Consider the following 23524-nt stretch of genomic DNA (forward strand, 5'->3'; position numbering starts at 1 on the left):
GTTGTTAGTCGTAGCAGCGTTCCCGGGTAGGGTGGCGTCGTTGTCGTGAATCATAGCAGCGTTCCCCGGGTAGGGTGGGGTGGGGTCGTTGTCGTGAATCATAGCAGCGTTCCCCGGGGTAGGGTGGGGGTGGGGTCGTTGTCGTGAATCATAGCAGCGTTCCCCGGGGTAGGGTGGGGGGGTGGGGTCGTTGTCGTGAATCATAGCAGCGTTCCCCATTTTTTCCCGCAATTTTTCTGCTGCTGCTGTTGCATGTCTTCCTTTGCTGGTCCGCTTACTGTTGCAGTCCGGGATCGCGGTTCCGTGGGTAGGGAAAGACGCAAGCTAGGGGAGCTGGGGGCCATTTGGTTGCCCCCCGCTGCTATGCGAACAACGACAGCCACTTGTTTCGATGGGAAATGCTCGTCTTTCTCTGGGGATTGTGTGAAGCAGCGTGTGTAAATGTTTCCAAGGACAGAAGCGATATTGCTCCTGATGGTCCTCGGGCGATCGATGAATCATGCTGACGGTGATTAGCATAACTCTACCGGAGGGATGAATATTTGCATAGATGTCGACAGACGAATAGATAGATGCAGATGATTAGATTTATGATGTGAAATGGTGAGACAAATAGACGTATGTGGAATTGCAGAATTGACTAGATGGATGGTAATGTAGACAGTAATAAATATATTTAAAATTGTGCAGTTTGAGAAGATAGATATGAAAATGGACAAAATGAATATATCGATCTGAAACTGTAAAAGTGACAGATAAAGATATAGATCAATAATGATAGTAATCGAATAATGATATGTGCTGTGCTAAATTGTGCTGTGAAGTGGTACTAGATGCAGCCGATAAAAAGACGTTTGTGTGTTTTTCAGAATCGAGGGAGTTGGTGACGTATTGCTAGAGGCTCCGGAGAGGGTTGCCCATGGCTTCCTGTTATTCATTAAGGGATGCGGCATGCTATCCTCGACACCGCTGCCTGGCCAGGAGCGCGCTGGCTCCTTCAGCAACATGAGAGGTCAGTAGAGAATGCCCCAGAGCCATGTGGCAGAAAAATTGATCATGTCGTTAAAGATATCTTAAAGATATCTTAAAGATATCTTAAAGATATCTTAAAGGTCACACTGTTAAAGATAAACTCTGCGTATGGCAGGGGAAAATAAACGATAAGCTTCCATCTTATAGCCAGCTGATATTGCCGAGCTGTTCTTCTCTGCTCTCTGACTTCTTTATATTCTGCTCATTACTCGTAACTTATTTACCTACTTACTCTCCTCTACAGTGAAAAAAATACACGGGGGCTCGGGGCGATTTAGCCCCCGAAATGCCAAAAAGAGCCCCCGTAAATTTGCATAGAGTTCAATGCAAACCAAATTTTAGAGTGCTATTTTCATGCACGCGAGCTTGAAAAGTAGCCCCCGAAAAATAAATTATATTTTTTTCCCTGAGTCCTTCCTCAACCTCCTTCAACGCCTCTCTTGCTCCAACTACTTTCCTTGTCGGTACATTGTATTAGCGATGCAATAGGCGCAGTGCTGTCATTTTACAACCCAGTAGTTTTGTAACCCTTTCTCCAGTACATGAAGTAGATAGTGGCAGAAAAAAAAGAATGACGACCACAGAGGGTCAAAATTGTTTAAAAGGTTTCTCCTAAACAAAGTTAACTAAACAGGTTTTCTCCTTGTATTTTCTAATGAATCGATGTGAGGATGTTGCAGAGCCAGTACTGTACGTGACGATGTGTAGTAGTATAGACAATACCGGATGCAGCGATAATGCTTGCTGCTCCCTGCGGCTCAGGAATACATGATCGACTAACCTTGTCAGTACAGCGATCGGCAGCACTTGAAAGGATTTAGCGACCGCGAGAAATCTCCGCCGACAGGCACTCCCAGCGCGCATCACCGTCGTCGTGGCGACAAAGGGTAACGATGCGTGCTGATTGGCCTGTGTACGTTTCCGCTTGCAGGTCGCACGATGTCGATGGAGGAAGCGGACAAGCCGAGGCGCGCCAGCTCAGCGAGCGACGCTGCTCCCTAGATGCGTTTCACCCTCACACCCTCGGCGATTTACACGCGAAGATGCGGCACAAATGTTCGCGTGTAAGGTCCGTGACGACGACGGAACAACGACGACGATGAGCAATGTTCGTTTGCGCTTTTGGCTCGGGAGCGATTCGCAAGGATTTTTCGCGGGTCCCGTAGCCTAAATTAATGCTGGGATTAGTTACGGTATAGAGGAATAGTAGATTTACAGCAATCGAAGAAGAGTGTTATGTCCTGTCCGGTGTGTTCTCCCTCCCCCACCACACCTTATGAGGTACTTAGTAGGTGATACTGTGGTTTTTATTGATAGTGTACGTCGTCGTGGAACGTTCGTTTGTATGTCGTTAGCGCCACGGACAGTTGTATAGAGGATGGACAATGCGCGGCGGCCCCGGCGGTTTCTGAGCAACCGCAGCAATAACGCTTTACTTCTAGTAGTCCACACGGAGAGCGTCGCATGCGGGCGGTCGTGCCACGATTTTTGTCGATTATCTCTCAAGGATGCCCCCGTTACGTCGAGGTGTGTCGTGGCGTATTAGGGGAACGTACATTCGATGTGAAGTACTTCAGTATCTTATCCACTGCCTTCGGTTCGATGCTGTGAAATCATTTGGCACGCTCGCCCCTGTGTTTTGTAAATGAGACTGTTGAACCGGGTCTGATGTGCGTGCCTGCACGCATCTCACGCACCTTCCTAGCTTGTGATATTGCCCGCGTGTGCCTCTGGATGGCACACGTTACTAGGAAGGGGTGGTTTGAGGGTGTGCAGCATGCATCCCACACTGGCTATGATATACCTGTGAACTCTGCGCGACCTTCATCCAGTGTACACTGCCAGCTTCACAACTCGCGCAGAGGGGTGGCTTGCCCTGCGAAACTGTCCACGAGCGGTGCATTGTGCTTGCCACCCCAAAAAACATAGCAGGGTGGTAATACGTTCTTTCTTTGTAGCTAGCCTCTCGTTGTATCTCGCGGTGTTTTTGTTGGGTGGTGGTGGGTACGGCAGGGGGCTGCCGCGCGCCTCGCGGCGCCACTTGTTTCATCTCGGTTCTACTAGCTGAGCGCGCGATATGAGGATTTCTACCCCTCGAGCACGCAATGCTAAACTAGACCGGTGTCCCTGCCAGGCTTCTTGCTTCGGCTTCTAGTTGATTCTGCACGCACATATATATATATATATATAAATAAAAAAAATGCAAAAGCAGTGAGGGGGGAGGTGTTATTCTCACGTAGAAGGAGGGTAAGCAATGATCGGTTAATGCTCGCGAGTTTAGTATTCGTAGTGCAAGTTAGTAGCGTCGCGGTAGTATAGTAGTTGCAGTCGTACGTTGTTGTCACTCACGGTGAGTAGTAATGCTGTAGGAAAATGCGAAGTTTGGTTAGCACGTCCGCTGATGCCCCACGTTTCTGTTGCTAGCACTAGTGCCATCCAGATCACCCTTGCTTGCGATATTCTGGCTGCTATATCTTGCTGCTATATCTGTTTGCGTCAGGGGTTAATAATGGCAAATTTGTCGTTATTAACCCCTGGTTCGCGTGAGTGCCATATGCATGTGTTTCGCCTTTCGCGTGTATGATATCGCATGTGATCACAAATTTCAAATAAGTGGTTCCAGCTTTTTAGCTGCTTCGATCCACGTCGCATCATTGATCTTTTCTTGCGCGTGTGATCTTTGTTGGCAGTTGTAACGGTGTGAAGGAAGATTTGCCCTAGCCAATATGGCGGTGCAAAGACGAATACGCCCCGACCAATATGGCGGTGCGAAGAAAAAATCTGCCCTGACCAGTATGGCAGTGTGCAAGATCAGGCGTGCGTTGATGTTTGATTTTTTTATCGTTTGATCGTATTTGTTTTCCGAAACAGAGTGAGGGTTTTTCCTGTCGTTGTGCGTGGAGTCTCACATGCACACACATAACCATATTATATACTCGTAGTTCTGGTTATCGGTGGAGGTGTGGGGAATGGGACATGTGGGGTATTCCCGCATCCAAGCCTTCGCAACACGCCGTTATACACGCGCGATCGTGACGTCACCCGTGTCCGTGCACGTTTCAACTATTGCCCGAGTTTTTGTAGTTCCTGTTGTTGTTTTTTTCTCGCGGCAGTGGTCGTGCGCGCATGCGTGTGTGCGGCGCGGGGGTGTTTTCTAGTTGTTGGCGTCGACGCTCGTGTATTTTAGCGGCTCGTCTAGCGCGTGGACAATGTGCGTGGCTGCGGACCTCCACGACAGAAGGAGTAGCTCTTGTGTGCGTGTTTTTCCCTATCCATATCTCAGGTCACTAGTCTGTGAGCATAGTCCATCATGCTAGATGCTCGCGTCTGTAGCAGAGAGCCAGCGAGCGAGCGAGAGAGAGAGAGAGAGATAGCGCGTGAGAGGTGGCACTCGCTAGCAACGGTTCCGTCGTTCACGTCGTGTGAACTTACACAGTTTCGACAACTGCTGGTAATCACTGGGTGAACGTTGCTATTATAGTTACTTGTGATGCGTGTGAGTGTTAGTTACTGTTTATATATCGATGATTGTAATTTTTCATCACACGTTTATAACACTTGGGGCGTGAGATCGAGTGCCCTAACCCTTTCTTACATGTAATCCGTTCTCTAATAGTGTATCACCACTGTAGGAGTTACGTTAGCCTGACTCAGGATTACTACCGTGTACGTTATCCATTGAATTTATCAATAAAAACTGGTGTTCGGTGTAAGAAATGTGTCGACTTATTTGAATTACTGAGTTAGAACGGTAGCACAATATCATATATGTATCATATATTTAGGTAACATCTGGTGGGGTCTGTAACAGCACTTCGTAAGCTTTATATTTCTTAAGCGAACCATATGAATATACACATTGCACTTGAAAAAATTGAATATGAATAGTGTCTTGCACAAGAGTGGTGCGCTCGACCAAAAAAATCAAGATTTTCTCATTTTCATAGAATTGCTAATAAGACATTGTTGCTCTGTGTTCACCTAACCACACTAGATATAGCTCTAAGAAACGCGGTCATGCATCAAAATACATCACGTTAGTTCCCCAGGCTAGTCGAGCTGCGAATGATGTATAAGAATATGCAAAAAGAAAGCATTATGCTAATCTCCACTCTGGGATAAATAAACAATGACGAAGCATATTTGACGACACCATTCGATCCGAATGCATAGGTTTCAACCGTATAATTAATAAGTCCTTGAATTTTATCTTTTGCCCTTCCTTGAAATTCCTTAATTTTTCCTTTTGTCATTGAAAGTCATTGGAAGTAGGTCCAAGTCCTTGAAAAGTTGTTGAAAAAACCATTAACACTTGTGGGAACCATGTACCGAGTACCTAGCAGTAATAATGAACCATATATATAGAATCAACCATCACGAAAAACCAAGAAAATACCAATAATACCTTTTCATTCAATATCTGGTATTCTATCTATTTTTATCTATCTATATCTGATATAGGTTATATTCTCTCGGGAATAAGTGATCCCCCCTCTCCCAAATGGTATCGCCTACGACCTCGTTAGCACGGTGAAAGTTAGCGAGGCAAATGGCTGGTTTTCAGCTTCAACTTTTTCTCCCCCCAAAGCACAAATTATGATTATACGGCTATAATACGCGTTTTTACAGTCACACAAACACACATACACACACACACTAACGGACGCGCACACGCGGGTATGGTCGCACGCACGCGTGCGCGTGTATTATAGGCGTAAATTCACATTTTGTGCCTCGCGGGGTGAAAAAGTTTCAGCTGAAATACGGCCATTTACCTGCAAAAGATTTTACATGCTTGACTGGTCGTGGGCGATACCATTCGCGAGAGGGGAGTAAGGGAATAAGTGATTACGTTTATTCACTGCCTGATTACGTTTATTACTGCCTGAAACAGCAGATGAAAGGTCAGAATAAAGAACCGACAACTGTTTATTATCATTATTAAATCTTTATTGCATGTAATTCAACTACAAATACATGTACTGAATATTGAAATCTGATAAATGTGATAGTGTTGAGCACTTAAAATAATAAAATTTCTGAATGGTACAGTACATTATGTGATACATAGTTCTGTTCGGAGTGATACATCAAGCTTTACATATTGTCACAGGACAGTCACATGAATCTACGTGAATGACAATATGAAACGACTATTGTGTAGGCTACATCGGTATTCGGCGAGCTATAGCGGCGGTTTAATCTGCTGTCGGCACTCGTGTAAAACAACTATTTTTTACCTTATATATGAATCTAAGCTATATATGATGACTCTAAAAAGCTAAAACTTCTTGTCACAGAAGACAGACATGTCCTTGAAATATCATTGAAAAGTCATTGAAAAAATAATTCACACTTTTGTGGGAACCATGTAATATATACCGATAGATGCTGCATCTTGATGGGGGAGATACGATCGACATATGTTACATATGGTCATGGCTTTCGCGTCATCTTCCTTAGAACGTTATTAATTCAATGCAGATCACGTACAAAACCCGATTATACTTGAGTCGAGTATACATTCGCAGTGTACACGAAGAGCGCATCTAGTCACGTACGTAGATTCGATAAATGAGATAAGATGAGATATAACTCTGGGTGATGGGGTTGATCGGCACGTCTTGTCACTTGTCGTCTTGTCTTAGCGCGGCAGCTGTCATGAATGTTCGGTAAAGGTAAAATTTACATGAGAACAGGTAAATGTGGATATGTGTTCGTCCCCGGAGTGCGTTTGCGGTTGTTGTACACGCGCTCACCCCATAATTCGCTAACGCCGCACTGTTATAGCTGCTGTTAACACGATAGAAGTCGTACGCAGCGCCAGGAGGGCCAAATAATGACAATTTGTTATTACTAACCCATGGTAGTACGCATGATTAGGCCTACTAGTATTTCTATGGCCACCACTATCGCGCGCCAGCGTAATGCTGAGCATTGCTGCTGGACGCGCCTCGACCGTCCAACGCCCCCCCCCCCCCAGTTATCGGTTACTGACACTCGATCCTTACTCAGCTATAACGTCCGCCAGTGTAACGTTATCTGTTGTACACACTCCTTGTTTACTTATCATTTTCCAACGCTGATTTTCATAATATAGCTCGCAAGAGTCATTACTTCGTACTAGTTCATTGTTATAGAGATTCATGGCTCGCCCCGCACGTGCACACCGTATATCACGTTCTCTGCATCCTATAGCTACAATTACCACAGGTTCTCTTTCGCTGATTATATATTATTATTGATAATTTCCTGTAGATGCCGTTCAAATATGCTCATCAGTAACACTCCAGTACACCGCACGCCCGCCGCTGTGCACAAACAATAAACATATATAGAGTATAATATAATATTATTTTTATTATTAAAACGTTCCAAGTGCCGGCTAACGCTCCATTAGGAGTGTTCCCAACTTTGATATCATTAATGATGAATGATTGATAATCCTAACCCTAACCTAAATGACATTAAACCACAAACTAATATATGACCATGACCATATATATATATATATATATATGTTGTTATATGACCATTAATGACACTCCTAATGAACACTTGGAAATTGTTGGGGAACAGTTGGGAACACTCCTAATGGAGTATCACCCCAAGTGCCTGTGGCTACACCGACTATAGCTGCTACCGTCGAAATTTGTGTACAGATCGACGCAATTAAGTGGGCTCGGCCATCATGCACGTCTAGACCGTGGTCTTCAACTATAGATCCTCAACCCATCTGTTCTACATTCCAGAAATCTGAGCAAGAGCGTTTGTAAGACTGAGCGAGCGAGAGAGAAGCGAAGCGAAGCGAAGCGCTTGTCGTAAGATTATAAGACCCCGCAGGCTGTGTATGCAGTACTCAGCCGCGTATATATATATATATATATATTTCACGTGTGTTGAATGAGCTATGAATCCGTCACGCATGCTCCCGTCGAGGATTTACACAAACAACCGCCGCGTGCGATATATCATAAGACGGCAATAGCGGGGCTGGGCCGCGGATAAGAGTGGAGAAATGTAATCCATGCCAATGTCTTTAGTAAGACTATAAAATCCCAATGAACTTTATACGACACTCTCCGTATCCACACGTAGCAACATGTTGGGTCGCAGGTGTGATGTATAGTGCTGTGTGTGCAGTATTATGATGCACGCGTCTACAGGGCGGACTTCTTACGTGCTGAACAAAACGCACATGTTTTCCTCCGTCAGCCGCTAATAAAAACGCGCCCCTCGATCTGTATGCACTGCAAGTGTAAGAGCTTGCGGCAGGCTGGCTATAGTACACGAGCAGCAGCAGCAGTACGTGTTTATCCTGCGTAGTTACCACCCTGTACAGCGTACCACAGACCGCGCTCTGTAGATCGCTTTACAGTCGGTTTCCATGATTGACGGATGTTCCCTGCCATTTGTACCCGAATCCAACGTAAACTGTGTATCCGTTTTGTATGTTAGCGTTAGCGAATACTGGCTGATAATTGTGTATATAGAGATTATGGATAAAATCGATCGTGGCGACTCGAGGCACTGCTGGCTGGGACAGGCGTAGCTCTAGTACTATAGCCCGCGTGCATTGACTGCCGCAGGCCTGCGGCAGTCAATGCACGCGGGCTATAGTACTAGAGCTAGGTCAGGCGATGAATATCCATGCATCCCTGTATGCGTGCCTGATGGATGGCCAGCACCATGTCAGAACTTCGCTCAGCAGATTTGAACCTAGGCGTCTGCTGTGCGCCCTAGCTAGGCTCATAGGTACGTCTATGTCCCCCAGGGTATACTGCCGGAACGTACCCTGGGTACGGTCCGGTATACCGCAACGTACCCTGGTCACTATTTGATATGGTTAGGGTTCGGGTTAGGGAGTAGGCGTAGGCAAATCCATAGACTCGTTAGTCGAGTAGGCGAGGTACGGTCCGGCATATAATATAGTACCAGGGTACGTTCCGGCAGTACCCCGGGGGACATAGACCCTCTCAGCCCTAGCTAGTGCTAATCCACCTGTCCTATCCCCTACACGATGATGCACCAGTGTCCAGGTTTCAATGCACAATTCCATGTCCTGTTTCCCTGTATGATCGTAGTAATGCATGTTCCTTTACCCTGCCTGTGATGGACAGTGTCCAGCTTTCAATGCATAGTCATGTCCCGCTACCCTGTGATGACAGTGTCAAGCTACAGTATATCCATGTCCAGCTTTCAATTATCATAATGATGGAGGATATGATATCATAGGGGAGTGCTCAGCTTTGTATCATGGTAATATTCAGCCTATGAAGAGCCCTAAGGAGTACTGACATCACCTCGATTTTCAATGGCTAACAGCCTGGAGTACAAATGCGTCACAAAATCACAATCAATAATCAATAATCAAATATAACGGAAAACATTTATTAACAAAAAATACATAAACAACAATCACATTTTTCATAAATAAGGTCAGGCCTTTTTCAGTCATATAAGGTGGTTAGTGACGATCGCTTATGGAGCGAGTAACGAATTAGCAGCAGTTGTCCAGTTCTTCCAGAGGCTCGTAGGCTGGGCACGAACTTGAATCAATTGCCTTACCTAAAGGAAAAGAAAGGAAGGGGAGTGCCCAGCTTTGTACAATGGTTATGGTATGGTATCATGGTAATATACAGCCTATATGAAGAGCCCCAAGAAGTACTGACATGACCTCGATTTTCAGTGGCGAACAGCCAATTATTTAAGCCTGGAGTACAAATGCGTCACAAAATCACAATCAATAATCAATAATCATACATAAACAACAATTTTTCATAAATACTGGCAAACTCATAATGGTTGCTGCATAACAAGTAAATGTATAGTCATATAATATCAAGAGCGTATAAAGAAGCTTATATGCTCTTGATAATATCAGTCATACAAGGTGGTTAGTGACGATCGCTTATGGAGCCAGTAAGGAATTAACAGCAGTTGTCCAGTTCTTCCAGAGGATCGTAGCCCTGGCACGAACTTGAATCAATTGCCTTACCTAAAGAAAAGAAAAGCAGCATTAAAATAAAAATAAAATAAGGAAAATTAAAAAACAGTGTTGAAGGGATACGTATGTATCCGGCTGGGACGTATAATAGCAAGGAAATGTATGTATGTCCATGGCATATATCTAAACAATATGTTACTTGCCTTCAGTCTCAACCTTTAGAATATCGGAGCTCATAGTGATGAACAGGTTTTCGTTGAAGTCTCCATCTACTGCTACGGCAACGAAACTTGCCAGGTCAGGGATCGTGAATACAGAGACCTCCACACATTCTACATAAAGAATATAGAGTTTTGCAATATTTGCAGTGAACACAGCAGAGTGTAAATGGAATATTGTGTTAATTAGAAAACGTTCCATTTGGTTTTCCAAGACTACTCACTGTAGTTGACTCTCAGTGTCATACTATCCAGGAAAAATGCGGAGCCACCTAGCTTATACACAGTGATCGACTGCATGGTCTCCCCGTTCACAGCAAACAGATATCTCCCTCCGTCCATCAGATCCGCCTGGAAAGAGAAGAGTGACTTGGTGTTAAGCGTATTATTGATAATCAATTATCAGAGAGTCATTGCAAAAGCATTGATAAACAAGGTTAAAGTGATTACGTCACCATAAATAGTAAACATAGTACATAGTACACAGTAGTAGACATAGTAGTAGTATAGTATACATTTTGTGCATTATTGCTATTCCGTTTGATGTAGTCAATTTAAGCACTTACCACTTCCAAGTCCACAGCACTGGGAACTTCGAGCGTCTGGCTCAGTACCCAAGGCATCATTGCCGAGCCATCATACCTGAAAACACCAGCCACGTTGTGTACTTACTGTTATACTGAACATCCGATCATATAATATCTGTGTACAAATATCTTTGTACAATATCTTTGTACAATCTTTGTACAATATCTTTGTACAATCTTTGTACAATATCTTTGTACAATCTTTGTACAATATCTAGTATTATCTTTGTACTGAGATCTAGTTGTAGGGCTACATACTGGTATACATCCGTTTGGGCGCTGACTCCGAGCATGCCAGACTGGGCGTTGGCAAGCACAAGCAGAACGTCAGATGTCGATGTCGTCACAAACACTGCGTCCACACATCTGATGGTCGGGAGCAAGTGTTTCTGCAGGTAAAGAATGGACAGTTATTCTCCCGGCTGAGAGCAAACACGATTCGATTCGAACGATTCTAATCAACCTAATATGCTCATCTCACCACTTACGTCAAAAGTGTCGTTTGTGTTGTTCCAGTAGTAGACAATGCTTCGCGTCTGGTAGCCCACGCTCGAGTGATACTGGTTTGCAAATGCGATATGTAGTACTCCATCGATAGATGTTGCATCCACCTGAAGGAAAGTTGCATGCACAAATGAAGATGACAAACACTTGGTGAATCTGCTGATCTACTGAGTCTCTACTACACATGAGAATGGTTGTTTGACATACCCTAACTGCGCCATAGGTTTCAAGATCCCACGTTTCGTTGAACTTTCCAGCATCGTCCGTCATGCAGTATAGTTTAGAAGGAATGACGGTAGTCATATCGATTGGATGAAAGTTATTTGCAACAGCCAAGCACTGCAAAACAAAATTATTGTTTTTATTGTTTGCATAAATCCTTTAAAACTCCTTTTATGACTCCTTTAATTCACACGTTTCTTTACCTGCTTCCCATTCCATGAGAATGCCTTCAGACCAAGAGGTATGGTAGCAGCCAGGCTCTGCCACAGGTCAAATGTTTCTGTGTCGGCATTGTATTTATACACCTGCACGTACGATATGGCAGCATCGCCTGAAAACAAAGTGTAAATAATAATATAATATATTATAATATAATAATAATGTATGTAATAAACCCTAGACAAACGTGCAACAAATGTAGTGGTGCTTGTGACTCGCCTCCAAATGTGCTCTGCTTGGCATAGCAAGGGAGGGAGTCCAGGTATTCCACGCTGAAAGCGACAGCGAGATAGTGATTGCCCTCGAACTCAAAATGATCCATGTGTTCTGCTCCCACAGTTGATAGACTCTGCAGACAAAAGTACACATGTTTTAGGAGCACGTATTACGTAGCACGTGTACCGCACAGCCATTGCACTTATTAAGTCACGAACATCCAGTAATATGCATACTTACACCAAACACGTCAAAGGTGTTGTTGATGGTGTTATACTTCAGAATCTTTGATTCTACACAGGTCTTGCTCTTGACAGCCATTGCGATGTACTGGTCTCCACTCATCACGAACGGTGTGAAAGCGTTAAGGGTTTCTTCATAGCTAGAAAATTCCTTTACGTTTTTGAGCAGCATGGCAGTTTCTGCAATAGAGGTAAATACCGAATACAGGTCATTCAAAATGGCTCTTTAAATGGCTCTTTTACATGACCAGCACAGCGTGTCTTAAATAAACTCACAAGCAACGTCTCACTTGGCAATGCAATCGCTACAGATCCACACACACACAAGCATGCCACACGCGTGCATCTTTTCCTTACCATTCAGAGCTCCGGACATGTCTGTAAGGGCATCGCACTGGTTGTGTAGACTGTCTCTGATGATGGAAATTTTGTAGTCATCTCTGTATAAAGAAGAATCATTGCTGTGTAAACACCAGGAGCATACACTACACAGATATGCGGTTTGAATGAGTTAAAAATAACTAGTATAACTGCTGTAAAACGATGTGTATATACGTACAGGATCATTTGGACATCACTTGTGATGTCTACACCATTTAGTAGTTCATTCATCTGTGTATTGTTGAATAGTGGTGCGCTGCTGAACGTCACTTCTTCTAGTAATGTCTGCAGAGTGCCGTTCTTGTTGCTTAGCAGGGCCATCTCTCCGACATAAGTTACATTCATGCCATCAACGGTGCCCGCTACCTGTGCATATAAACAAAGGACATCAGTTACATCTAGAAGCTTTGCTTTGCTTTGAATCCTATCAACAATCTTTAATCGTAACAACAAACCTGGAGTTCTGTAGCCGTCACCAGAGTGGAGAATGTATACAAGCCTGTGATATCTTGATCGCCTGACAGCATTAACAAGGTGGCTGCATCTACCATATAACCATCTACGATGTCATCCGCTCTGGAATGAAATGGTACAAATTGAACAACTGAAATGATCATAATCAAGACTTTTACGAGGAGCTTTGTGGGTTATAGGTGCACACTTACTGTATATTATTACTGAATGTGACAGTATCAGCAGTGAAGGTCTTGGCGCCTCCTATGGTCGTATCCACGTTCATATTTACTCCATCATCTTCCCACTGTGACACATCAACACCGTGCACAGTTTTTCCTGCAACCATACCACAGACTTATTTGCTGTCACTTATCTGCATTAATCAATAGAATCATTAGAGATGCATCAATGTTTGTCAATCTAACCATCTTTGACAAACTAACATACCATCGTCAAATGTCACATTTCCTGCCGCATTGAAGCCATCTGTGTGGCTAAATGTTTTCGTGCCAGTGAAGACGTTGTCCGCTCCATGTTGCGCAGTATTGTTGGCCACATCTACCCCATCCACGAGGCCACCTACCACCAGGTCAGCTATAACATACAAGTAACCAGTTGGTGAGTGCAAAACGACCACCAAACAAATGATAGAATACATTATACACAAGATATAATTTCATTAAGCTAATTACCTTCAAGAACTGTGGGACCTGTATACGTATGACTGCCAGTTATGGTTTGATCACCTACAATTCTCATCACAGTCATGTCGAAATCTGTGATGTTCACACCATCCACAAGACCTGCAAAGCAAAATTTATTAAAAGGCACTGTTAACAGGTAGCGTTTGTAGCCATAACCTTTCATAATTTTAGCATCAAGATGACAATATACATCATCTAAAATTAATTACATCATCTAAATATATAATGTAGCTGTGAGATCAATTAGGACTATACCTCCAACACCGAGAGTGCCTAGATTGAGATATCCAGCAACGACATCAGTGAATGTGACGACTCCTTCAATGTTCTGTGATTGAGTCACACTCACGTAGGTGGCATTCAACGTCTCTACTCTCACATCATCGATCAAGCCATTCACTGTAATGTCCTGCACAGATATCATTATATCAGTATAGCAGATATATCACTAAATATTGCAAATCTATATAAAGTTTCTATTATTTCGATTTCACCATGAATTAATCTCGCTCACCCCAGCGTAGTTGGCATTGGACAAGAAATAAAAGCCACTCAGTATCTGATCAACATCTGTCTTTCTCACAACACGGCTGTTCACGTTGACTATGTCCACTGTTCCCAGCAAACTCGTTGTTATCAAGACATCCTGAAAGTCTACTCCACCTGGAAGTTGTATAATAGAAGCTATTTACCTTTAGCATTACCTTCAGCTTACCAGCCAAGATTACCAAGATTTATGGACTTTGTAAACAAATATTTACCTTTAGCATAGATGTTTTACCTTTAGCTAACCATCCAAGATAGGCAAAGATTTATGAACTTCGTAAGCAAATTCATACCAGTGAAGAGTGTATGTGCTAATAATGTGGCGCCCTGTGTTCTAGCCGCATCCTCGTAGAGCTGTGCAATGTTCACTCCATCCACATATCCAGTTACTGTGAGGTTTCCCACGGTCTGATTTGCAGTGAAGGTTTTTAGTCCGGTGATGGTAACCTAGTTGATAAAATGTCGATAAAATTACCACCTTATCACCATGTGAAGGAAGTTAGGAAATACAAGTTAGATAACATTACAGAATACTCACAGCAATTGTTGTATCAACGTTCTCCTCACTCAGGTCAACGGTATCGACAGTTTTAGATGCAACTAGTGTGACATCCGTGGCAGTCAGGTTAAGGAATGTAACTGGACCAATGATGATGGAAGTACCTGAAGAAAACAAGGCAAGGTTCTAATTACTGAATTGTTTAGTTTTGTGCTGATCACTTTTCATCCTGCTATCTTTTTAATATTCTACATGTATATATTGTTTGCATTTACCCATGCGTCTCACAGCCTCCACATTCAAGGTTCGGACATCGACACCATTTATCGTGCCATCAGATGTGACCACGTTGGGAGCGGTGACGTGGTTCTCAAACGTGGTTGCTCCACTTACAGTCTGCTCTCTGCCTTGCTGCACAACCAGACTATCCCAATCCGTGATGTATTCACCGTCGACAAGACCTGAGACAGTACAGAAACTTGCTATTAATACGTAATAATGGTGGTCATGTACGATACACTAAGTGAAATACAAGTATTAATACGACCACCGCTGGTGGGCGATGTTATGAGTGGTGCGAAAGAAATTTGGGGGGCCTATCAGAAATTTGGCTAATTAAGATGCATTCTGGAATCCTCACTTTCGTGCACAACATTTCTGTTTCCAGCTATAAAAAAATAGTCTAGCAATTCAACCGGGGTGGTCGCTCAAAGGTTATGCCTTACTATCACATATTATCACATATAGCTAGTACTGTTCACATATCACATAGTGCTACAAGCTAGCATGTTGTACTTACCCGTGGAAGTCCAGGATACGATGGTTGTTTCTCCGTTTAAGGTTTTCTCACCAGTGATCGTCGAATCCTGATTCTTAAGTACTGCATCTGCTTCCAGCACAACTAGGTCTACTCCGTCAACTAGATTGCATGTGACGGCACCACTGAACAGCACATTTTGCGCAATAACCTTTGCTCCAGTCACAATTTGCGTGGTACCAGCTGTGAAAACCAGAAGGTATTTGCACCAGGCGTTAGTGCTTCAAGTATGACATATTAAAGGTACGAAAACATACATGCTTCCAAAGGAATTTGCACCATGTGTGAGTACTGCAAGTATGAAACCAATCATGAAACCATTCATGCTTACCGATGGGCGGAACCGGGTATAACGTGTCAGTTTTCAAGGTCATTGGGTCCTCTCCGTTTAGCAGACCACCGAGAGTCAATGTGCTGACGGTCAAGCCTGCTTCTGCAACCATGTCGTTGAAGACGAATGCACTTGCGATGAACTCGTTTGTGGATAGCTGCACCACGTGTGCTGGCACGGTCAAGGCGTTGACCGCACCAGTGACCGTCAAGTTGCCGAATGTGGTACTCTCTGTGAATGTCTTTTTTCCCATAACAACCTGGAGTGAGAAATGAATTTAATGAAACTATCCATTCTTAATGTGGTATTACTGTATCATCAAAAAGTAATTTCAAAACATAATTACAGAAGACAAATGGGTGCATTTACCATTGCTGTGTCCTTTAGAAGTGAATCTGCGACGAATTGTGACAGATCTATGTCACCGACAGTTCCAGTAACCCTGAGATTGTTGTTGAGCCAGATACCATTAGTGAAGTCCTTCAGGCCGGACACTTGGGTATTATAGAGTGGTTCAGTTCTCAAGAAGCTTTGGGGCACACTAACACCATTCACGTCTCCTGTCACTTGAAGGTTTCCAGCCAACTGTCAAGTATTGTATCAACGTTATTTCAACGATTATATCAATGTTATTTCCATTGCCTCATCAGATTAATTACCAGGTTAAAGCAAAATAACTCCGTCTCGACTTTTACAATGTACTTACCGTCAGCATGTCTTGAGTAAATGTGAGTGCAACACTGATGCTGGTCGAACTTAGAGAAATGGAGGTACTCGACCACAATGACAGGCTAACACCATCAACCTTGCCACCAACAGTGATTGGGGAACTGAATGTCACATTACTAAAGGTCTTCACTCCTGTATAAAACAACAAAATCGTTATGTCAGCTCATGCTTGCCTATAGATCTTGAGCAGTATCAAACAGTATCAGTTCATGATAAAAAGTATCTACAATCCCGTATCAACATCACCGCTGCCATTGCCCCTGTGTATACATACCTGTAACTATCTGATTGCCGGTTGTTTTAAGAGCAGAGCTGCTCATTTGTTGAAGATTTATATCATTGACAGTTCCTGCTGTCGAGCTGCCAATATGAAGGTCACTAGAGAATGTCTTGCTTCCAGAAACTGACTGAGCTTCACCGGACAGCAGAAGGTCTGGTTCTACAGGAAAAGGAAAGAAAAACAAAAATATGCAACTGTTGCAGCGTTGAGGAGGCATATCACAATTGTTTCCATATGTTTATTGAAAACGTATACTTACTGTTAGTGTCAAGGATATCGATGCCATCGATCGACTTCCCAGCCACCATGTTAAGCACACCAAATTGCTGGGATGCGTTGAAAGTCTTTGCGCCAGTTATTGTTTGCAGGGTTGAGTTTAACAATACAACGTGTGCTGGATCAAGACCGGCTAGGGTGTAACCACTTGCCAAGGTTAAACCTGAATCCAGGTCGATGTCACTAAAGTCCATAGGCACTGCAAAATACCAAGCAACAGTACTTCAGAAAACCATGCATGCAGTGTCTAAAAATGATGCCAAAATCATTACAGTACTACCATTACCGTATTGACCTTTAATAACAATTTGCTATCTACCAAGACGAAAGCCACCACTGCCGTACCACCATTGCCGTACTGTACCTGTGATACTTTGCTGTCCACCAAGACGAAACGCATTAGAGTCAAGGTCAACGATATCAACTCCATCTATCAGGCCTGGCAGAGGAACCTCAAGATTGGTGAGTGTCGCTGCATTGCTAAACGTTTTATAACCTGGAAAATATGATGGAAATCAACATCTGCACTATTTGTGCAGAACAGTATGAATGATTTTATATAGCTGTACGCTTGCTTACCTGTGATTGTTGAAGGGACATTGTAATACACTGCGTCGGTTATCAAGTCTGTGACGTCCACACCATCAACGGTCCCGTCAACTGTCATTGCAGTAGCAGTTAGGGTGGTGTCAATAAATTCCAGTTCACCTGTATTAAAAGTCCAATGTTAAAGTCGAATGATGTGAATCATACAATCTGTACAATCTATGTTATCCCAAATCACCCATTAACACCAAGTACATAAGAAAAACTAGTGCAAAATTACCAGTAACATCTTGCTCTCCGGAGGTCATCAGAATATCGTTGGAAGAGATCATTCTGCTATCTACAGTTCCATTCACGGTGAGCCCACCTCCTACAATACACGTTACAACATTAAGTTATAAGTATGCTAACAATATTTGGGCAATTTCTAATAAAGATTATACATTATATTGAGCTTACCATAAAATTTTTTTAAATTATCTTACCAAAATCAAGCTCTTCTTGGAATGTTTTATCTGCTGTAATATCTATCACTGAACCATCGATCCATGCGATTCTGTCTTGTGCAATAGTATCCAGTGTTCCAGAGGCAGTAACAGCAGCGTCAAACTGGATATCGCTGAAGTTCATGTCCATGTTGAAGTCCTGCGATCATGAATGCACCAGTGAGTACAGGCATATATATAAACGTAAAATTACATGGATTTCACAGTAAAATGGGAAGTAAAATTAAAAGCAACAACATACCTGCTGTTCAACTCCTGTAGCATACACAGCAATTTCACCAAGACGCTCGATGTCAACATCAGTATTGATGGCTGGGGCATAAATGTCACCTTGCACAGAAACTCCTGCATTCATGGTAACAGCTTGAAACTGTACTGTACCTAAAGAGCAACAAGGAAACGGTTTAAATAGCTTGTTATCCCATTCACAATAACAATTTCAGCATTATATTGACACCATTTTGTAATTTGTAATTACCAGCGACAATCTGTGAGGTCGAATCAGTTCTCAGACTTCTATTCTTGACTGCATCAACTGCTTCACAGTTGCTGTTCTCGGCAATGATGTCATCCATTATGCCAGTGAAGCTATCGAATTCGTCCTCGTTGAAATGCAGTACATCAGATTCTATCACTGGCGAACTTACTATTCCACCTTCGTTGATCACTACGTCGCCTGGAAATAAAATTCGTACATAATTTATATACTAAATGTACACATGAGTTCCCTAAATGTCGATCCAGTCATTATTACAAATTATTTATACAGTTATCACTGACTACGTGTACCTTGAAATGTAAGGCTACCAGTAAAAACTATTGGATCATCAGTGAGCAGTGCAAGATTCGTCGTATTGAGGTCACTCTCCAGATCCTTGTAAGCCATGTCGATAGCATCCCACGTTGTCTGTAGATTACCACATCTGGGTAGAGAATCAAATGCGTATGAATACAACCACTGCCAATTCAGTGAATGAACCCATGTAACTACGACAATTCAACGTAAACTATATAAGGAGGCCTACCTTGTTTGATAGGTGTCGTACATATCCTCGATCGGTGAGGTCCTGTTGAAGCTTAATTTAAAGGTGTGTGACAGACCGCCGCTGTGTGTAGTGTCTCGATACACACCAGCCATGTAAACTTCTGCAGGATCAGCAAACACAGCGATTGGGGCTATGTTAACCAGCTCAGTGTTTGTAGGTGGTATCTCCGACTGAAAATATACAGTATAACGATAACTGTCAGAGTTCTCTCTCTCCGTTAATATAACTAAATGGACAATATCCCATAATTGTACAATAATGGAGAAAAAAATCAGAATTATTAGATCAAAAAATCAGAAAATTAGATAGAATCATGAATAAAAATAATATAAGTCACCTGCTGTGGGGTCAGAGTGAATCTCCATCCATTATATTCGTACAGTCTCAAGCCCTCGATCCGGTCCGCAAAAGCCAGAAGAATAGTGTTAGTGTCAGTTAGCAAAGCTTTAACTTTCACTGCCCTAGTCAAACTGAAGCCTTGGAATGGAATGAACATGTAGTCCACATACTTGTAAACTACTGATGTAGCCGGACTTTCAACTCCGTCTGTAAAGAAAAGTGATAGATACATCTATATGTGTATATACATGTATGTATATATGTATATATGTATACATGTATAATCTATATCTGACAACTTACTAATGATTTCCATCTCATTAGCAACGGCCAGGAAGAATTCCTTCTTCCCATTTATTTCAATGTGGAAGAATTCAATGTCGGAGGCAGCGTAAGTCGGCAGCATCTGAAAGCTGGTGAAATCCTGCTCATGTGGATCATAGACGAAGATCTCAGACTCTATAGCTACGTTTCCTCCATCGTCCACATGATTTGCAACAGCCAAATATTGCTTGTCATAGATTGTGAAAGGTTCAATGTCTCTTGCACCGGAGGTCTTTATCCTATAGGCACTGCTGAATGCAACACCTAAAATGATATAAATAAATATATATATAATACATATATCTATATATATATATATTTAATAACCATTATATATACAGAATTTGTGTTTGAATTACAGACATTTTAGTAACTGTTGTTATAAGAAACACTTGGTATCTATCCACAACATTAGTCAATTGTATCCCGTAGTAACTTGCCTTCCCACCGGTATATGAAGCTGTAAGCTTCGACCTCTAGATCACCATTGATTTCAGCAGCATATGTCGCCACAGCCAGATGTGGCACGTCTTGGAACATGAATGACTGTATCTGTGATGTCTCGACTTGTCGAAGACGCTGCACTACCGACCACTCGCTGTCCACATATGTGTATATCGGTGATCCCGTGGCATCTAAAGATACGATGCACAAGCAATTAATTGTTATGGTTTCATCAGAAAATTGCTGAATTAATTACTGTTACTAACAAAGTAAATTGTTACAGTTTCATGCAAAAATTGCAGAATTAATTGCAGTTATTAACGCAGCAAAATGCAACTTACCATTCTTAGCTACAGCTACATATACTTGGCCTGAGATGTTAAATGGTTCGATGTCATCAGCATTGTTGTGAACGTCGACCAGGACCTTGCTTAGATTGTCCAAGATGCAGCCATGAATAGTGAAGTCTCCCACGTCAACTACACCGTTGGATGAAACAACGTCCACTCCACTCAGCGGCTCAATATCCGTTATGTCAGCGGCGGACATTGTCTCACTAATCTCAATGTTTTGTAGCTGCAGGTAACCTATGATAAAAGTAAACGATGCAGATGGTGTGCGTATGTACGTATATGTATTACTTATGATAATACTCACGGTGATATCACAGGTTCCTTACAAACGTTGCTGTGCTACCAGTGGACTAACCCCCTACTGTAGCATTTACTGTGAAAGCAGCTGCGGGGCCTCAGGGTTACAGAAACGGACTTAACTTAACTTACAAACGTTATATTAAAACTGATAACACTAACCACTGACATCCCTGTACATCGACGACGGAACATCTCTTTTAACTATTTTATGTCCAATTTTTTTATCATCGTCATCGTCGACCTCCTCCAAGTGTCCGATTGCCCTCTTGTGCAGAGAAAGCTGATCATGTAGCATATCATTGACACTCCGTTTGAAGGCATTTATCTGCTTGATTTCTGCATCTATAGAATATTGGGTGCATTAACAATCGATGGAAAACATAAAAATAATATCAATGTAAACTATACCAACGAAACTGTACACTTGGTAGGGAAGGTATGTGCAACGCAGGCTCGTAGCCATGGGGGGTTCGGGGGGTTCGAACGAACCCCCCCCCCCGAGCCCCCTCCCCAAGCCAAAAAATTTTTTTTTTTTTAATTTTTAAGAATTTCACCTCAGGTCGCTCCATTTTAGTGTAAATAATTGCAAATCTCCATCTGCGGGAGGGTGAACAGTGAACACCCCCCCCACACCCTCCCCCGCTCGGTCGGTTGCTCCCTCGCCTGGTGTCGCTTTCGCGCCCAACAGGGCGCATGTACAGGGTGGTCACGGGAGTCCGGACCCCCCCTTGCTCGCGCAGAAAACGCATCTGAGAGGGTCTAATTTTAAAAACAACCCCAGACCCCCCCTTCGCCGTAGCTCGCAACTTTGGGTTACGGATTACACCCACCCTGGTACAAATCCTGTAGACGTCCCTGCCGAGCAAATTGCCAACATTGAAAACGAACCCCCCCCGCCCCCCCCCCCAATATAAAGCTGGCTACGGGCCTGCAACGTGCAATTTGAAATTTGCAATATATGCAACATAATACATACTACATAATACATACTACATGATACATAGTAGTGAATTTTTCCTTATCTTCCAACGACAGCATTCACTTTGTTCCAGTAGGTACTCACGGCAGCTGGACCAATCTCACGAGTGCTATAACCATCACCCAACCACTGCTGTGCTCCTACACTTACCGTATTCTCCCACTGATCTCTTGGCAATGCTGTCAACTCCATCTGCCAGTTGGGCGAGTTTTTCTACGGATACCTCAACTGGGGTAATCTCTGCTTTCATACTGCACCATAGCAGGGCAAATGCCACGAACCTATCAATATAAATCAACACTAGTGACTGCGCGTTAAACGACTTCAAATGGATGTTACCACAACATTTTTTGCATATATTCTACAGCACTTGATGATTTAACACATATTAATCACATACGTTAATTCAATAACAACTCACGACGTCGCCCAGTTTATAACACAGAACGACATTGCAACGTAATCAGAGGTCTTACAATTTACAATAAGTTAGACACTCAACAAATAGAACTACGCTGGGCTGAACATACCTTGCATAAAGCATCGTTGTCTATCAATCCGGTAACGCGGCTATGCGTACGACTTTCTGTGGTTGAAAGCTATACCACCGTTCGATGATATAGGAGCTAGCGTGTAACACCCTGCACGACTTCAGATACCGACTGTGAACGCTTGACAGGTAGCTGGGCGGTTATATACGTACCACCTATATAACCTTGCTTACTACCCGCGTAGGTCTGGCTTCGAATGTTCCACATATAACGGGCTACAAACAACCAACATCGTCACAAGTGACATTGACCTCTGTGAAGTCCTGCCGTTTGTATTGACCTTGTTATTGCAGATTCATTACACCTACTTAATGTATTCGAACCTGATACTGACTCGTCTGGCTTTGCTTCATGTCAGCGTTTGGGTTGGGGTGGGCGCGCACACTGTCTACATTATTGTAGTCAATATTTTGAGCGAATCTTCACATAAGCGTGTGAGGTTTCGGTGGACAATCAACAGGAAGGAACGACCTAAACATAGTTATAACAGGTTAATAGTATCTAACTATTACGCGACGAAACTAACTAAAGCGACCAACTAAAACGCGACATATTATATTTACTTGATTATCTTGACCTATATGAGATTATTTTACAGAAATCAATTTGCCCAGTAATAAAATCTTCGTTCTCAATAAGTTTTAATGACGAAAATCAAATGAAAGTTTGTTCGTGCTTAGTATAATGAATGAATTATTGCAAAATACACACGTACGTGCACGCATACATGCAGTCGTGCGCACGCGTGCTCGCACGCACGTATGCACGCACGCACGTATGTACGCACGCACGCACGCACGTATGCACGCACGTATGCACGCACGTATGCACGCACGCACGCACGTATGCACACACATATGCACGCACGCACGTATGCACGCACGCACGCACGTATGCACGCACGTATGCACGCACGCTGGTACGTATGAA

General features: G+C 43.0%; 2 protein-coding genes across 4 annotated transcripts in view; one reads left to right on the forward strand and one right to left on the reverse strand.

The window, feature by feature from the left end:
* The window catches only part of LOC106808748 (uncharacterized protein ZK1073.1-like), an 18404-nt gene extending 13655 nt beyond the window's left edge, over window positions 1–4749 (forward strand). Inside the window, exons 5-6 of the mRNA XM_014811590.1 lie at window positions 847–1012; window positions 1964–4749. Of these exons, the coding sequence (XP_014667076.1) occupies window positions 847–1012; window positions 1964–2034 (237 nt within the window). The 3' untranslated portion in view covers window positions 2035–4749. The remainder of the gene's footprint in view (window positions 1–846; window positions 1013–1963) is intronic.
* Window positions 4750–9402: 4653 nt separating this feature from the next.
* On the reverse strand, window positions 9403–22738 carry LOC106808751. Of its 3 annotated transcripts, XM_014811594.1 has the most exons (43): window positions 22574–22738; window positions 22194–22324; window positions 21224–21406; window positions 20753–20998; window positions 20408–20602; window positions 19947–20231; window positions 19642–19850; window positions 19284–19474; window positions 19048–19181; window positions 18737–18934; window positions 18500–18639; window positions 18238–18397; window positions 18033–18122; window positions 17786–17914; window positions 17571–17702; window positions 17190–17405; window positions 16925–17089; window positions 16628–16782; window positions 16291–16506; window positions 15922–16180; window positions 15573–15773; window positions 15049–15234; window positions 14813–14937; window positions 14568–14721; window positions 14243–14391; window positions 13984–14137; window positions 13717–13827; window positions 13472–13618; window positions 13234–13360; window positions 13024–13144; window positions 12747–12934; window positions 12545–12627; window positions 12186–12367; window positions 11949–12078; window positions 11714–11841; window positions 11496–11627; window positions 11273–11395; window positions 11043–11173; window positions 10764–10839; window positions 10422–10548; window positions 10183–10311; window positions 9923–10030; window positions 9403–9600 (listed from the first exon to the last, which is right to left on the reverse strand). In XM_014811594.1, the coding sequence occupies exons 1-42, from the start codon at window positions 22585–22587 to the stop codon at window positions 9963–9965; spliced, it is 6420 nt and encodes a 2139-aa protein (XP_014667080.1). In that variant the 5' UTR covers window positions 22588–22738; the 3' UTR covers window positions 9403–9600; window positions 9923–9962. The 3 variants fall into 3 exon arrangements, with proteins under 3 accessions (XP_014667080.1, XP_014667081.1, XP_014667079.1); XM_014811595.1 differs by lacking the exon at window positions 9923–10030; XM_014811593.1 differs by having other exon boundaries at window positions 9403–10030.
* Window positions 22739–23524: the final 786 nt, after the last annotated feature.

The sequence above is a fragment of the Priapulus caudatus genome, unplaced genomic scaffold, assembly GCF_000485595.1.
Source record: "Priapulus caudatus unplaced genomic scaffold, Priapulus_caudatus-5.0.1 Scaffold302, whole genome shotgun sequence".
In the NCBI taxonomy this organism is placed as follows: domain Eukaryota; kingdom Metazoa; phylum Priapulida; class Priapulimorpha; order Priapulimorphida; family Priapulidae; genus Priapulus; species Priapulus caudatus.